At 39.9% G+C, this 17,168-nt stretch overlaps 1 protein-coding gene and 1 long non-coding RNA gene across 2 annotated transcripts in view; one reads left to right on the forward strand and one right to left on the reverse strand.

Annotated features, from left to right (window-relative positions):
• Positions 1–3,976, forward strand: part of LOC136843757 (uncharacterized) — a 144,597-nt gene extending 140,621 nt beyond the window's left edge. The window contains exons 2-6 of the long non-coding RNA XR_010854666.1: positions 399–577; positions 1,565–1,949; positions 2,357–2,472; positions 3,332–3,528; positions 3,845–3,976. This is a non-coding gene — a long non-coding RNA (uncharacterized lncRNA). The remainder of the gene's footprint in view (positions 1–398; positions 578–1,564; positions 1,950–2,356; positions 2,473–3,331; positions 3,529–3,844) is intronic.
• The window catches only part of LOC136843755 (putative neural-cadherin 2), a 304,092-nt gene continuing 288,210 nt past the window's right edge, over positions 1,287–17,168 (reverse strand). Inside the window, 11 exon segments of the mRNA XM_067112419.1 lie at positions 1,287–1,916; positions 3,329–3,520; positions 3,827–4,135; positions 4,775–5,007; positions 5,602–5,791; positions 6,343–6,676; positions 7,024–7,371; positions 7,906–8,151; positions 8,887–9,244; positions 10,266–10,438; positions 12,909–13,130. Coding sequence (XP_066968520.1) covers positions 1,558–1,916; positions 3,329–3,520; positions 3,827–4,135; positions 4,775–5,007; positions 5,602–5,791; positions 6,343–6,676; positions 7,024–7,371; positions 7,906–8,151; positions 8,887–9,244; positions 10,266–10,438; positions 12,909–13,130 — 2,964 coding nt within the window. The 3' untranslated portion in view covers positions 1,287–1,557.

Here is a 17,168-nt window from a genome sequence, read left to right on the forward strand (position 1 = left end):
GTATTTACATTCCCCATTAGTGTTTGTGTATACGAAATAGTTCACAGTACTCAATTTAGCCGTCGCCAAGTTGTGAAAACGAGTACAAGTACTCTTATGTAGGTTTAACTGCTGGTTTACAACGTTTACTGGACACTTTTTTTATAATTTTTATTTTGTTTAATTACGAAACTTCCAATGACTTATCTTGCATATAAAAATGGACACACACATATAGAAAAACATATGATAAGGTTATGTTTCTAGGAAAAGGTTAAAAGTCTTTAGCGCGTCAATATTCTTGAACCAAAATGACGTTGATGCTTCTCACGAATGTATCAGTAATAGCGACTTTTAGATTTGTCTGCTGTATGGTTGCATTACATCAGCATTAAGTATTAACGACTATCACTTTTCAGGGTTACAAGACTGCGTCGGGGTCCCTTCCCTTAGGACTGGGAGGTTATCTTCAGCCGTTCGTAGGGGAGGCGGTTAGGACCACCAGTCCCTCTCTTACCGCTGGTACTACCCGGTCTTTTCGGCCTAGAAAATTGCATCTCCATCAATGAATACGAAATGGCAAATACCAGGTCCTGAGGTAAACACGAATTTATTTTTGTCAGCGGTTTTTTTTTTTTTTTTTGAAAGCAGTATCTTAATGTTCACAACTGTATATATCATTGAAATTAACGAACGTACAATCTACAAGATTTATAAAAATCAGCTGGCATTTTTTAAGTGCAATTCCAGATAAATTAGCACTTAATTCCAGAAAAATTAACTTGGAAACATTTTTAAACGGAATCCTAACTTTAAAATCAATGGAATGTGTTATATGTTTGGTCCATTGTTGCTAGAGGAAAGCAGACCTTAATTTTCTAGAACTTTTGGTTTGTCAGTTGTCATTCTATTTTTGCCGTACAGGTCTTTTGATTTCCAAGACCCACTAGTTTGACAGTACTTATTTCCTCCTTGTAAAGCATAAATAGTATCTCCAGTATTGGGTTTCAGTCAGATTCGTTAGTATTACAAGTTGCAAGGACAAAAACTGTAGTATGGAAAATTATTAATATTAGATGAACAAAAACCTTCGTAAGCTACACACAATCAATCTCCGTTTCTGAAACTTGATACGCTTTCAGTAGATTTTGAAATCTAGGGGTTCTACTTCTTGAACTTGGATAACTTTTCAGTGGTTTGTCTAAAACAGAGGTTCTGTTACTACTGGAACTTACATCCGCTTTCAGTAAATTGAAAATAGACAATTTAAAATATAGGTTCTCTTCGGGTGGTTAAATGAAACGAAGTTTTTTTAGCAAAACACGTATAATATACATTTGTTATATAAATGTATAAAACATCTAAATACTATCCATTTTTTGTGAAAAAATCTAATACACAGATGAGAGTTTAATCAAAATTTGCTCACATTTTTTGGTGCACAGCTGGTGATTTGTACAAGATTTACTTATTTCCTGAACGTAAAAATAACTGTGAAGTTTCTAACACTAGACATTTTACAACTTAACACTTTCAAGCTTGAAACAAGATGTATATTATTAATTAACAAGGTTATCGTCAGCAGGTTGTGGTAAGTTCATCTTGATGGGTACCATTGGAGGGGGAAATCGTCTCGATGTTCCTCGTCCCCAGAGGGCGAGGAAAAGACCCTGAAGACGCAGTTGGAGGAGACGAAGAAGAGTGTCTACAATACTCCATACTCTTCCCCCTTCCCTTCCTTAATGACCCCAGTGACACCGTGGATATGACTTCGGGGTCTCTCACTTCCTTCGTCGACGTTCGTTTTTCTTTGAGTCTGGCGAGAAGGATGGAGGTTTTAGGAGCCTCCGGAAGGTTCTTCAAGAGGTCCATTACTTCAACAAATTCGGCAGCTATGACTGTGTCTGGTTCTTCGCGTTCTAATTCGGCTCTCAAACCTGGAGAAAGTGAATAATGACGGCTTAACGGAGGTTAGCGATGTCAAGAAACTCTTGAGTACAGTATTTGAGTCAAAGCAAATTGTTTGCGAATTTGCGAAAATATAAAGAGAAAGAGAGGTGTTCTATTCTACAACACGACAAGTAAATGAAAATTGGAAGGACTTTGTGACTGATCTCTGGGTAATGTACTAAAAACGCTTAAGCTGATGAATTTATATGAAAATTCAGAAAAAAACTACTATGGAAGTGTATATAAGAGGGCGAGAGTTCATGAAATAAAAAATTCATAATTTGGTAGAGCTAGATTCCACAGGCTTCCTAAACAATGTAAATCTGATTAAGAGTAGTAGTAAATCACGCAAACCAAGAGCCCTTTATGTATTTGAATTTACTCCTCAGCACATATATATAACTAATATTTGTTTTTGTTTCTACAGGATTTAAACTCCTTGGTATATCCTGAACTGTCCAATCCTGTGTCCAGCTTGTCAATGGAGAGATCGTCACATGGAGAGAGATATCTAGCACGATTCCTGGCATGCCAGACTAAATGGTATGTTAATAAGGATCATTTTCCCCCCTGCATACTACTATATAACCCAGATCCTGGCATGCCAGACTAAATGGTATGTTAATAAGGATCATTTTCCCCCCTGCATACTACTATATAACCCAGATCCTGGCATGCCAGACTAAATGGTATGTTAATAAGGATCATTTTCCCCCTGCATACTACTATATAACCCAGAAACGTGACATTTCTTCATGGAGATTCAACGTCTAAGTGAACAACCACCCACCTAAGGAGTAAGACGTCTATACCTTATATGATGCACATTCCAACTGGAACAGATTAGTTTTTAAAGCAATTTGCAATTTCCCCAGGTATCCAAACCACACCCTTTAGTTACAACCCCAACTCGACCAACCCACTTAGTTGTTGGAGGCGAAGTAAAAGTGCGGGGTGACGCCAGGTGAATGGAGAGACTTCCTCCACTTGCCTCATGCCACCAGTTACCTTATTACCAAGGTTCAGTGCCTGTTTTCAGCTCCTGCTGAGGAATAGTCTTAAACATATGGCTCTGGGGTTGTATTTCCATAGAAGCAAATGTGAATTTCTTAAGAGCATAATATTGAAAAGTTTTATGACTGATTCCAGCACATAGACCTGCCGTCACCCAGCACTTTTACTTCGCCTCTAACAATTAAGTGGGTTGGTTGAGTTGGGGTTGTAATTTTGCATGATAATTAGTCAGGGACAGAGATTAGCATAAAATTAGAATCAGCTCTATGTTTGAGCAAGGGTGAAGGTAGATGCCCCTATCACAAATAACAGCACCTGTTGTGTGTATATGCTTTTATATTCATATGTACCACTGTCATAATGACATTAACTTTCATATATTTACCAGATATAGTAGACGTAAGAGATCCCGACGATGATCCATCGCCCTCGTATGCATAATTTCTTAGGTCTTCCCCTGGTAAGTGGTGATGCTGATGGTCAGTAGGTACCACAAGAGCAATATCTTTACTGCCACCCACTCCAGCGGAAGTGATGACAGCGGTGCTGACTCCACTGCTGATCACAGCATTACCTCCTTGAAAAGTAAGTTAGTTTAGATTATATATTTTGTGTCATTTCTGTAGCATGAAAATGTAGTTACTAATGAAACAAACAAACCAAGTAGTGCATCAAACAGTATTTCCTTCATTCTCCTGTTACTGTTTATCAAATACGCTTTTTCCTTCATTCTCTTGATTTACAAAACCTACAATTGGCTGCAACACCCTAATCCTCCCTCCTTATCAAATTCTAATAACTATAAATGAAAATTCACTTATTCAGAAGCATAGAAATAAAAGAAGAAACGTAGGGGATTTTAAAGTTAGTAGTAGCAACTGACCCTTTGTCTCCTTGGCAGGTTTGGCCCGGGAGAGCTGGAGCAACTCGAGGAAGGTGGTGTGCGATTCGTCCCCAGGCCCTTTTCTTTTGGTGGTCGTCGCTTTGGTTCCGCCCGTTTCCCTCCATCGGCCCCTCAACCCGAGGAATGTTTCCCTCTTCTCTGGGTCGAGAGTCATCACCGATCCTTTGCATCCTATTTTGACCGCTATGATGGAGTCCTTGTCCACGCTTTGCTCCGTCTCCTGGTGACCTAAAGCCCTGGCTGTTCGTAGTCGGTGGTGTCGTAAGGAGATGAACACTCCGATGAGAACTGGAAGCGACAAAAGAAACACTTCGTTATTACTCAAGATGTCTAAATAAAACAGTGAAAGCTAGTCTATGTCGTTTCCTATGCCAAAACCACGATCACCTTGAAAAAAAAAAAGAGTGAATAATGGAAAACAACTGTCTACTGCATTCAGAGTGCCAAAATGTAAGAGAGAGAGAGATGGAATGTGACAACTGTGAACGATATCATTTCTCTCTTTCTCTCTCTCTCTCTTCTCTCTCTCTTCAGATCATGCATTCAGAGTGCCAAAAATGTAATAATAACCAGTTGGAAATTGCCTTTCCCAAGTCATGTTCATGATTCCTTGTTTGCAATATTAGCGCGATATGCAAATGTAATAACCTTAATATTATCTCTTTCTCTCTCTCTCAAGTCGACCATTTTTCGATCCAATAGTGGTGGAGAGTAGACATTAGTTCGAAAAAAATAAGGGGTCTTTGATGAGATCGTTGGTGAATTTCGAGGAGAAGGGGACAGGTAAGAATGAGGAAAAACGATAAATAACTAACAAAATTAATGGCTTTGAGCCGGAATTGAAAAGGACATTCATTTCATAGGGGGCAACATCGATAGGATGTTATGGCTAAGGGTGGTGGAGAAATATCTGTAGAAATGACTCACCTACAAAGAGAAGTGACAGCGTGACGGCCGCTATGGCTGCCGGCGCCGTTAGCGGGTGGCCTGCGCTAGAGACTTTGGTCCACTCGCAGTTGCCGCCGATGTGGTGCGGTCCGCAGAGGCAAAGGTAGTCCGATTTCAAGTCGTAGCAGGTTCCTCCGTGAAGGCACGGCTCAAACAGACATTCGTTGATGTCTTCACACGCAGATCCAACCAGATGACGTCCTGAACCGCAGCTGTACAAACAATGGGGAAAAACTCTTGGATATTGGAGCAGACAAGGACTTCTGTTTTTACGCCATGGGTGTACATTTTGAATTCACGTTTCTAACTGTTTTGGTTTATTGCTCGAGAGCTTCTCGTGTGTAAGAGTAATGGAAATTAGTACCTTCAAAGATGATTTAACAAATTCCATTTAGTTGATCTGTTTCATAAGAGCGCTTGCCTTCACTTGTCCTAATTTTGCAAATATTTTACGTGACAAAAAATATGTCTATCTGTCTATCAATACCTATACATATACAAGGTACATATGTATCTATATCTATCTATCTCCTTAGTGAGGGAATGGCTTCCGATAAAAAAAAAAAAAAAGACTTGACTGATCACCGCCACACACACTATCGGCTGTTGAATCATGCATGAAACCCGCGCAGACTTTCAACACTAGCCATCCATACACCCATACAGAAGGATCCTAAGTAGCATGACGAACCCACTGACACTGCTGCACCACACGAGAAGATAAATAAACAGGAAAACATGCTAATCATTAAGAGAACAGACAGTCGATGCTATTCTTTCACAGGATACGAGAATCACCAACTAACCTGCAAGAAGGCTGCGTCCAGGAGGCGTGGCAGGACAGCGGGGGGTCGCAGGTCGTGTTCAAACAAGAGGCGGGTGGGTTGCAGCCCTTGATGAATCCATCTAAGGTGGTCACTTGGCCCCAGGTGCTGCCGTTGACTGCGGGGGGAAGCGGCAGCTGGCGATCTGACACTCTCAGGTCGTCTATACATGCTGGGGATAACATCATACCTTAGTAAGCATTTTACATTAATGTACATCAATGGAATCCACTGCCACATATCAAGTAAAAAAAGGGAAAAAATCCGAGTATACTGAATAAGGACAATACATTCAAAATAAGGATTTTAAACGTGTACACTAAATGAATCCACTGTCTTTGATGTATCAGAAAAAACAAATAGAAAAATAGGAAAATACACACTTCGTCATAATTACAAATTTGCAGATTTGTCTACATTCAAGTATATTTATATAAGAATTCAGGGGAAATCTGTAACATTTCGAAACCGTACTTAATTTCTTTTTACACGAAAATGAAGGGCAATATGTTCTACGAAAATAAAATCTATAACTACAAAATATAAATTAAAAATGTGAAATAAGATAAAGGAACACTCGAAATGAAAAAGTTAAAACAAAAAATACCAGTGTTTAAAAAGTCTAGCATTTAACTAACTACCAAATGACTATTAAAGAAAACAGTTGTTCAGTAAGACCTTATCTTCCCACTTGTAACCAACCTGAAACTCTCCTGTACTCACTGTCTTGCAAGTCATCTGCAACAGTCACGAGTTTGACGCCCAGGAACTCGGGAAGCCCGCCCACCGTCACTCCGTCATGCTTGTCAATCTCCAGAGGCATTGGCGGGCCCGCGATCTCCTCCTGGAGGCTGCTGGGCCGCCCGGGCACCAGGGAAGGGATCGATCTGTTGACCCGCCATTCGTCCCCTCCGTCGACGCTGATCAGGAGACTGTGGCCGTGTCTCTGCTCTGACGGTGTGCCACTGGCCGTCTCCCACGGCCTGCCCTCGACGCACGCGACCCTGGCTGCCCACCCTGCGCCGGACACTGACGCGCAGGCCACCCCGGCTCGAAGCTAAGCATAGAATGGTAGAAGTAAAAGTATCCATAAGGTAAAATAAGGACTGAAAAATCTTTGGTCGAGCTTTACAAATTCACCAGATACTATATTGACAACAGGAAAGACACTGCTTTGGATAAGATAGAGTATAAAAAAAAAAAAACAGAAATTTTGATAGAATTTTCGTGATTTTATAGTAGTTCTCCTACTGGAGATGTAATATGGCTGACAGATACTAAAATGACTAGGGGGAAGATTATGAAACGATATCAAAATGGAGTTTTGATAGCTCCTTTTTACCATGATTTTCTAGTCTTAACTTATACAACAGGTGACGTAGACCTGACCAATCTATAACATACGTGAACAGTGAAAGAATGCTGCGTGTGCTGAGCAGCAAGACGAACTAGCATCCCCGTCGGCTCGCCAAGTGTCCTGACCCTCAGCTGGACGCTCACGACCCTTGACGAAGGGGTGAAAGACAGCGCCAGTTTCATGTACGACTTTGGGCCCAAAGTGGCTGGGGCCGTTGGGGCGTCGCAACGGACCCCTGTCCAACCAGGGTCACATTGGCACTCAGGGTGGTTCAGTCCGCCTGCACAGGCACCTCTGATGCCACACGTTTCCGGGCCATCTGGACATGCTGTTTCTTGCGGCTGACAGCCAGCTGTGCTGTCTTTGCTGCATGGTGGCTCTCCCAAGTCCATTAGCTGCAATAAAGCTGGAAGACTATCATTTCTCTTTCATCACTGTCTGGACGTGTTACTATAACTATCTGTGTGCATAGCTATAGCTATATCTGCTATCTATCTGTATGCATAGCTGTAGCTATATCTGCATCTAACCTGCATATAGTTCTACTTATCTATATCTAGATGACTTCTCTCATTACACTATATCTGTTGGCACACATATGTGTTCACAAGGCCCCGCGCGCGCACACACACACATACACTATTTTCTTAATCGTTAGTTTATTTTTAGATTTTTGCTGAAAACCAGAATAACTGTACTCAATAATCATTAATTTCTTAATTTTAACAGTGGTGTTAGTAGTGTCAATGATGTTAATAAGAATGGCCTAACTTTTATCATTTTATTGAAAAAAAGGAAAAACAGGGTTTTCGATCGCCTCTTTGCACGAACGCAATGAGTAACCTATACCAAAATACCATTACAATTCCATTTGGAATACTTCTATTTATGCACTCAATCATTCTGGCTACTGATTTAAAAGACCTCACCTGATCATTTATTTTTAAATTGGAAAGACACCCATCGAGCGAATGGGGTGTAGGAGATTGTTTCCATCCATAATCCCTTGACCGTTGTGGTCCTTGAGCTAGACCCCCTACTTGTAGAGGGCCCAGCACCTCCCATGCTCTCAGACCTTCCGGAAGGCCCCAGGACTTCCTGGCGACGCAATGAGAGTCGTCGTTGGTCTTCTCGTCCCATCCCAGGCCACAGAAGTCCACCATCAAAGCCACTCCCTGAAAACAAGGAATTGCAGGGACTATTTTTTCTTTAAAAGGTAACCAAAGTATCCCTCTGCCTTACAAAGCTGTATTCTTTAGGCCATTTTCAAGGATCCATATTCTTATCAAAATAAAGGGGAATAAAACTCAAAATGACTTCATCTCTTGAGTGTCAGTGCCTTTTCTGGTGCAACTGCACAGTAATATGGAGTCTCCAAAGTATTGAAAATCTATAAAATTAAGGAAGCCTTATTAAAGTTAAGCATATGAATTACTTTTTTGAAAATATCCCATTCGTAATGTGTTTCCTCTCATAAAACACACTCGAGTCAGCTAATGCTTTTCGTTTGTCAAGTACCCAGTGGCTAGAGAAATTTGCAATAATATCCGTTTCAATTTTCATTACCAAAAGAAAAAATCTAGGCATGGATAATAAGTCTATACTCTCAGATCTCTCTCTCTCTCACTGCAACCTTCTTCTGCAACTAGGTAACATAATTCAATGATTAGATAAAAAAGAAATTAAAATATCAATAATATGAATGATTATATCAAAATTAATTTTATTTCTTCAGAATTATTAGCTAAAGTATACCTTTAACGTTCATCATTTCAGCAGGAATACCTCGTCCTGCACGAGTAATGAAGAGACATCCACTTTGGTACTTCTGCGAAAATGCACATAAGCCCACGGTCTTATCAATCTTGTACTGACCAAAATATGCGCCTCACAATATATATTCAACTAACCTGTGGATGCAAGTGAAGGTGTACAGTGTGCCACTCGCCGTCAGTGACCGACGCATTGACTGTGAGGACGAAAGAATTGCCAATCCCTTCGACGATGAGCTGAAGCTTAGTCTCTACCACTTGCAGAGCCAACATGGGTGAAGGAAGACCCCAGTAAGAGGAGCCAAAAGGCTCCGAGTGCGGGGCGAGGGGACCAGAATAAAGGAGCAATCCGTGAGGCCTCCGCGTCAGGACACGAAGGGACAACGTTGTGGGAAGGCACGGAGGGAGAGGCTTCAGCCACACCCAGCCAGATCCACGGAAGGTCCTGGAAAGGATCTTGCACTGGGGGCCCCACGATCCCCCCGGGCACACGCACCTGCCACCAGTTCAAGGAAAAATATGACATTTATTCACATTGCTTTTCGCTATCACGTTAAGTATCTAGATGCGATTTGACGAGTACACAGATATAAGTTACTGCGTAATCATCGCTTAACTAAATGACTTGGGAATTAAATACATCAAAAGAAATTTCTAATTTTTCCCAAATGATTACTTACCCACCTCGATGCTAGGTAACAAAGTAATACATGTGTGGAACCTAGTTCATAAATGAATGAAAATTTTCTTCCTTTTCTATTGCAGCAAACTAGAAATTAAGTAAATGAAAAACTTATCTATTTTCTCTCAAATAACAGAGTCCACGTTAACAAAGTTCATCTACACTAACTTCGAGTTCTGTTTCCTTGCCTTGCAGCACTCCCTATAATTCATATCCCATCGAATATCTATTATTTCGCTCATACTGAATTGTAAAGTTTCCTTTCTACATACAACATCCGCACGGTGTTTTACTACTCATTTATGAAGAAAGTTCGTGATGACGTAGACATGCAACATTCCCGGTTGTTGTCTTAACAAAAGCTTTCGCAACCATGGTCGCTTATTTTTCTGCCCTTAAACATTGTCTTCTCGATACAGGCTTATGCATTTGAAAAAGTACTCTCATTACAAGGCCATGTAATTTACAATTGGTTATGCAATAAACACCCTCATCTATACAAATTTCTTTTTCATCTTCTAACATGAAATGCCTTTCCTTCCTAACAACAACAAAAAAAAAAACTGCCCAGGTATACAATGTGCTATTTGCTGTTCTTATTAAATAATTAAGGATTATGAAAATAAAGAAGGTATGCTAAATAATAAACATGAATACGATACATACAGTAAGAAGCACCTGTTCATTCTCCATATGTAATGATAAATGATTACCCGTTGTGTTACAGTAACTTTGGAATTCATCTTTCGGACATTCTCTCTCTCTCTCTCTCTCTCTCTCTCTCTGGTACAACGTAAAACGTAAAGTTTTTATGAGTTAACCACGAGGTGCTGACCTGCTTCCCGAAGGGAATCTGACGCACCTGCCTCCGTTGAGGCAACTGGAGGGCGCGCAGGTGTCAGAGTCGTAGGAAGTGTGGCCGCGGCCCCTCGGGCTTTCCTGGGACACGCACTCGTGGCTCCGGATGAGGAGAGGAGTCACCAACGAGGTCATGTTCGTGTCCACAACCTGGAAAAGAAAAAGGCTTCTGGGACCCCTCCACGCTTTAAGAACAACGCCCTTAGAAAGGCGGAAGACTGAAAGCAAAAAGATGTATGCAAAAAGGTTTGGGCATTACTGTCGGATCTTTCCTAGACAGTGACCCCTAAGGTTTTTATCCCGGTATGTATCCGCCTTTGCGGGGTGTTTAGTACAAGCCCGCTGGGGATTACCGTAAAAACATACACAAAAGAGTAAATATCATAAAGATAATGGCCCCCAAGAAATATTATCCCTAGATAACGACCCCCGGAAACCCTTGGGGGTCACTATCTAGGAAAGATCCTTACTGTTCAACTGTATTCTTCCAAGGTTTAGTATTACCTCACATGACAACTATTTTTAGGAGATGCCTCAGAAATGGTTAATGAAACTTTTTTTTTATAAGGAATGATTTTTTTCTTACTACAGACTTTCATGGAGACATACTTCATAACTAAGTCGCTAAAAGCTCCAATAAAAAATATAAAAATGCCTTCACATAAAAATTAATTACATTTTGCAATAATCAAAATGACAGTTCTCAAATTGCTACGCCATAACCTTCACATCTTGTATCTGGTTTTCAAATTTCTTCATGCTTTGATCTCGAACATTAAAGCTTTAAGTGTGACAGTTATCTCCTTTTTTATTATTTTTTTTTGGTTTAGACCAACAAACTTGTTCCTTTTAGTAACTGTCTACACCATACTTCTGCCATAATTATATAGATAACTGCTAATCGAAAGGCATTTGAGAGTAACCAAGAAATATGAGAGAGAAATGCTTTGGATATTGACAGAGTTGTAAGTGAACTGAAGACTCATGGCTGTCAAACCTTAATATTTTGACGATTCAGGTTAAGAATGCGTTGCCATGACGAACACAACGCTATGGATTCTTACTAGTCACCCACATACGTCAATAAAAAAAAAATAAACATGCTTTATCAAAATGCACTAAAAAGCAAAAATTAATTTTTGGAGGTACACCAGGATTTTCTTACAGTTAATCATGTCTGCAAAATTAAAAGCGTGGGCCCCAAACATGGAAGGAAATGCTACAAGAAAAGAAATATATTTTTATTTTATTTCTTGTTGCATTTCCTTCCATGTTTGGGGCCCACGCTCTTATTTTTGTACACATGATTAATTGTGAGAAAAACATGGTGTCTCCAAAATTTATTTTTTACTTTTTAGTGCATTTTAATAAAAGCATGTTTAAATTCTTTTAATATTTTTTTTATTTCATACTTTTTAGTTTTGACAGAAATTGTAACCGATTTATGAATGCAGTTACGAAACTGATATCCGCTTACGGGTGAGAGTGAGGGAAGGATGAAGGGGGAAGGGTGAGGGGAAGGGAAAAGAGGGGAGGAAGGGAAGAGGAAGGGAAGAGGAAGGGAAGAGGAAGGGGAGAGGAAGTAGGAAGGTGAGTGGAAGGGAAGTGGAGGAGGGGAAGGAAGAGGAGGGGAAGGGAGGGGAAGGGGGGGGAAGGGAAGGGGAGAGAATGGAGAGGGGATGGGAGGGGAGGGGAGGGGAAAGGAGGGAAGATGGAAGGTGAGGGGATGGGGAGGAGGGGAGGAGAGGAGGTAGGGGAGGGGAAGGAAAAAGGGAAGAAAATGGGAAAGGAATGGAAGAGAAAGAGGATAGCGAGGGGGGAAATGGAGGGGATGGATGCGGGAAGGGGAGGGGGAGGACACATCTAAGCACTTGATTATGTGCTCCAGAAGGAGGAAGACAGGGGACGGGAGGAGAAGGGGAAGAGGAAGGGAAGAGGAAGGAGGAGGATGGGAAGGGAAGGTGGAAGTGAAGGGGAGGGAAGAGGGAAGGGAGGGGATGGGTGGGGGAAGGGGAGGGAAGAGGGAAGGGGGAAGGGGAGGGAAGAGGGAAGGGGAGGGTGATGGGTGGGGGAAGGGGATGGAAGAGGGAAGGGGAGGGGGAGAACACAGCTAAATTAACACTTGATCGTGTGCTGGGGAGGGGGAAGGGGAGGGGGATGGAAAAGGGAAGGGGGAAGGGGAGGGGTTATATAGAAGATAGAGTCTACCAGTAAAAGAAGTTGTGAAAAATCTGAAGAGTTTCATACAAGTCCTGATATACCGCGAGAGGTCACTGTAGGGTCACTAGAGGTCACTGCTGACCTACTGATCATGTAAGGTTGTATTGTCACCGGGATTGAGTACCCATGCAAAATTTCAAGTCACTCGGACGAAGGGAACAGGTCGAAAATCGAGTTACAAGTTTGAGGACAGACAGACACACAGAAATCAAGTTAAATAAAAGCCCATAATAATAAAATACAGATGTGATGAAAATTACTTGAGGGAAAAAATGAACGCACTTCGGAGAATGGAGAATAAAATTAATAGGGGAAACATTCATGTTCAATTCTCGCCTAATTAGGCTACAAAGAAAAATCCATTAGAATTTGTTGGATAAACAATGAGAAACTAAAATACCTGAAGAGGAAGGGCTGTCGAAGCGAGAGAGGCCACAGAGGCACCGTCTTCGTAGGACAACTTGAGAGTGGAAAGAGCAGAGTCCTCTGGTCCTTCGAGGTGTGGAGGATATCCTCTGCTCACCGTGTCCTTCTTAGGGACCTGCAGGACCGAGGATCCTTTCTTATCGAAGACAGGGGGCGGGTCCTTCAGGGACACTGAGAGGCCAGTGGCTTTCTCTAACTTTTGTTGGAAAAAGAAAGTCACGTTAGTTGGCTTATACTGAATTGTACCTATTCCTTTATACAAATATTTAGCGTCTTTTAACTGCCATATCGATCATTCGTTTCAAACAAAGATGCTAAAGATATTAATTTCTTTGTTAAAACAAATAGAAATCACATCTCAACCAACCGCTCAAAAGATTCGTTCATGACAATCAAAACGTTATTTGCTTATGATGCACAGGCAAATTGCATTTATCCATACATTCAAGTAACCAAATATCGTCTTATTATTCTTGTTCCTCTATGTACCGTTAAACATAACTATAGCCGGTGTCTGCTGATCTGTCTTCGAAATGTTTTATTTAACACTACGTCAGGGCAACACTGCTGATGTTATCAGCCTCTGATTGAGTAAACTCCATCTTATTCGAATGCATTCATTAGACTTTAAACTCCTAGTTAAGCACTTATTCATAAGATAGACACAGGATTATACACAAAAAATAATGCAAAAATAGCCTTGAAAAAATATGACTTTACTAGTTACTACCGGGACTCTAATGATATAAAAATTAAGCAATAATAAAAAAATACTGATAACAATATGCGGACAACCTGTGGAGGAGGCGGGCAGCGGGAAATAATTCAAGTTAATATTCGGATTCAGAGCTTCAGTTGAAAATGAACTGGTCACTCTTTAATCCCAAAGTGTCATTCTGCACTTATCTAATATAAAACTTCTTAATTTTGATAGGTAATATATATTACGCAAGCATCCTTTAAAAGTAAAAAAACTATTTTAAATGTGCCAAAAGACTTGACCGCAGGTTTCTACTAGGGATTGTTTCATGCATTCTTTATTATTATTATTATTATTATTATTATTATTATTATTATTATTATTATTATTATTATTATTATTATTATTATTCAGAACATGAACCCTTTCCATATGGAACAAGCCCACAGGGGCCACCGACTTCAAATTCAAGCTTCCAAAGAACATGACACTCATCTGAAAGAAGTAACAAAAATAAGAGACCAGAGTTTCTAATAATGTAATAATATAAGAAACTATTTTCAATATTATTAGAAGAGAAAAAATAAATTAAGAAATAGATAAGTATATAGGTAAAAATGTAAGTAAATGATTAAAATACAAGGAGGATTGTTTTAGAGCAGTAATGCGTTGCATCTCCGCTTGAACTTTTGAAGCTCCAGTTACACATCCTCAGGGAGACTGTTCCACAACCCAACGGTGTGTGAAATCAAAGACCTCTGAACTGACACCTTCGACAGCGAGACATATTTACTGCATACTGATGCTGCGTGTTCAGCAAATCTGGTTGCTCTCGGCAGGAAAACAGGACCAGGGATCAATTGTGAAAGTGAAAGATCTCTGTAAAATACAACTTATGAAAATTTGACAAACTAGGGACAGCACGTTGATGGTTCAGGTCATAACTGCTAATGTTAGGAAACAAATCTACCACCACGAACCACTCTTTCTAAAAGAAATAAATATCTGGCAGAAGCAGACATCCACACCGGAGAACAGTACTCTGGTAAATGAAGGACAAAAGACCTAAAGCAGGTTGCATTGATTTTATCACTGTTATAAATGTATGAGGCCTTACGCACAATGACTAATTTTCACGCCGGATTTTGCTGAAACTTTCATTAGATGTTTCTCAAAAGTAAAATGTGTCAAAAATTATACCAATACTTAAAGACTCGGACTCATTCAGCAGTGTCTCACCCACCTGAAGGGGAGGATGGGGTGGAAAAAATCTGTACGAGTTCTGCTAATCAACAGTATTTTCGTTTTATTGGAGTTCGGCCTCATACTCCACCGATCACACCATTTACTAATCCTCTCCATGTCACGACTGATACTTCGAGCAGCTACATTTCTCAGGAGTGGAGACTACTACATCCACTAGTGTTGCATCATCTGTATACTGAACAAGCTAGTTTTCCAAGCCAACAACCATATTACTTGTATACACTAAAAATGAGAGAGGACCAAAAACCCTACCCTGTGGAACCAATAGGTCTTGGTTCACTAAAGATTCCATCAACGGCAACTCGCTACTGCCAACCTGCAAGCATATCTTGAAGCAGTCCTTAAACATATCCACCCACTCCAAGATTCTGAAGTTTATCAATAAGTGCCTTATGGTTTACTAAACGGAGACAGTAATACCGTCTGAAGCAAGATATCGCCGCCATTGAGGATCGGGTCAAGAATACTTTTATGGCAATCTTGAAAACGTGAAAAATGTTATTCAAAACTCCCTCCTGAGGTACAACGAACAAGTAATAAGTATTCACAGAAGGAAGTTTGTCAACTACGGAGTATCTTTCGACTTGAACCAAAACAAAGAAGACAAATGCATATACAATTACTCCAACTATGTACTCAGCAGCAAAGAACAATTTTTTTAACACTAGGAACGAACTTCTGCCTCCCACTGTTTAGGTACCCCAAGCAGTCCATTTTGTTGTGCTTCGAGCACTTGCTCTACCGACTAAAGCAACAACCCACCTATAGAAGAGAATTCGGGGAGTGCGTGAATAATGTAAAAGGCGGTATCACTAAAATCCCAACGTTTTTTCGTTATTCGTTTAACACCATTTCCACTAAGGATACAGATATACTTAAGAAATTGAAAATGAATAAAAACATTGTAATATCTAAGCCAGATAAGGGTAAGCGCACTGCTATATTAAACAGAACTGATTATGTCGAAAAGATGGCAACTGTACTCTCTGACAATTCAAAATTTATGAAATGTCCTCAAGAAGATAAATATAAAACACACTTGAATACAAAAGACAATATCAATCACCAGTTAAGGAAGTTCAGAAAGAATGATTCGATTAGTGAATTAGAATATAACAAGTTGCTTGTAAGTGGGTCTTCACCCTAAGAAAAGGTACAACAGACCTAAGTCATTGCATGGGTTTGTTATGATTTCTTAGGGGCATATATCCCGTTCTTAATACCAACATCTAATATAGATGTTTGTTATATCTTTTCTTCATAAATGTATCTCCTACTGATAGAAGTCATTATGTAGTAAATGAAACTATAAAAATAGACACGACAGGCTTGGTCAGAACTCACAACATTCCTTCTAGTCCGAGAGTTCATTCTCTGTTTACAGGAAACCTACTTTTTCAGGATTAGGTTCGAGTGTTTCCTAGTCTTTGTCCAAACATTTTAAAGTTAAGCGCAATTAATACTTAAATCTACAGGGCTCATAATTTATGTTAAAATTTCCCTTTGTTTCAAGAAGAGATGGATTTTTTTTTTTTTTTTTTACAAATAGTGGATACCAAACCAGTTTGGTCAATAAAAATATTAGGCTATTTCTGGAAAATGTTTATAGTCCTAAAGGGCCAATTGTTACAGTTCCTAAAATAGTTTTTTTTATTGCAAATTGCCTTTCATTAGTAAATAAATTAAGCAAATTGAGAGGGAACTGAAATACTGTTTTGATAGATTTTATCCATAGATTAATTTTAAATTAACTTTTAATAATGATTTTACAATAAAAATCTTACTACCACTTAAAGACAAACTGCCTGATTCACTGCCTTCTGGTATTGCTGATAATTAAACTTGCCCCAACTGCCAAGTGGGGTATTTAGGTAGCTCCATAAAGGCGCTCAAAACAAAATGCTGCCAGCAGGCGGGGATCAGTGATAGGACAGGTAGAGGGACTTGGCAGTCAAGCAGCAGTCTTCAATCCGTGAACACTGCATTAGTTGCAGTCAGGCAAGACTAAGTATAAAGGATTTTAAAATTGTAGATTCTTGTTCAAAATGATCAGATTCAAGAACTTTAGAATCGATATACATTCGCAAACTTAAGCCATAACTCAACCATGATCAAGCTTCCTTTCCGTTATCCATAATCTACTAATTTTCTAGCAGCTCTGGCTCTCCAGTCATCGAGCTAATTTATCTATTGTGCAATTTTTCTTTTATTTTTTACTTTGGTCTGTGTGTTTGTTTTTTTAATGTTTCTTAGTCCTATGTTTTATTT

Source organism: Macrobrachium rosenbergii, chromosome 12, assembly GCF_040412425.1.
Source record: "Macrobrachium rosenbergii isolate ZJJX-2024 chromosome 12, ASM4041242v1, whole genome shotgun sequence".
Classification (NCBI taxonomy): domain Eukaryota; kingdom Metazoa; phylum Arthropoda; class Malacostraca; order Decapoda; family Palaemonidae; genus Macrobrachium; species Macrobrachium rosenbergii.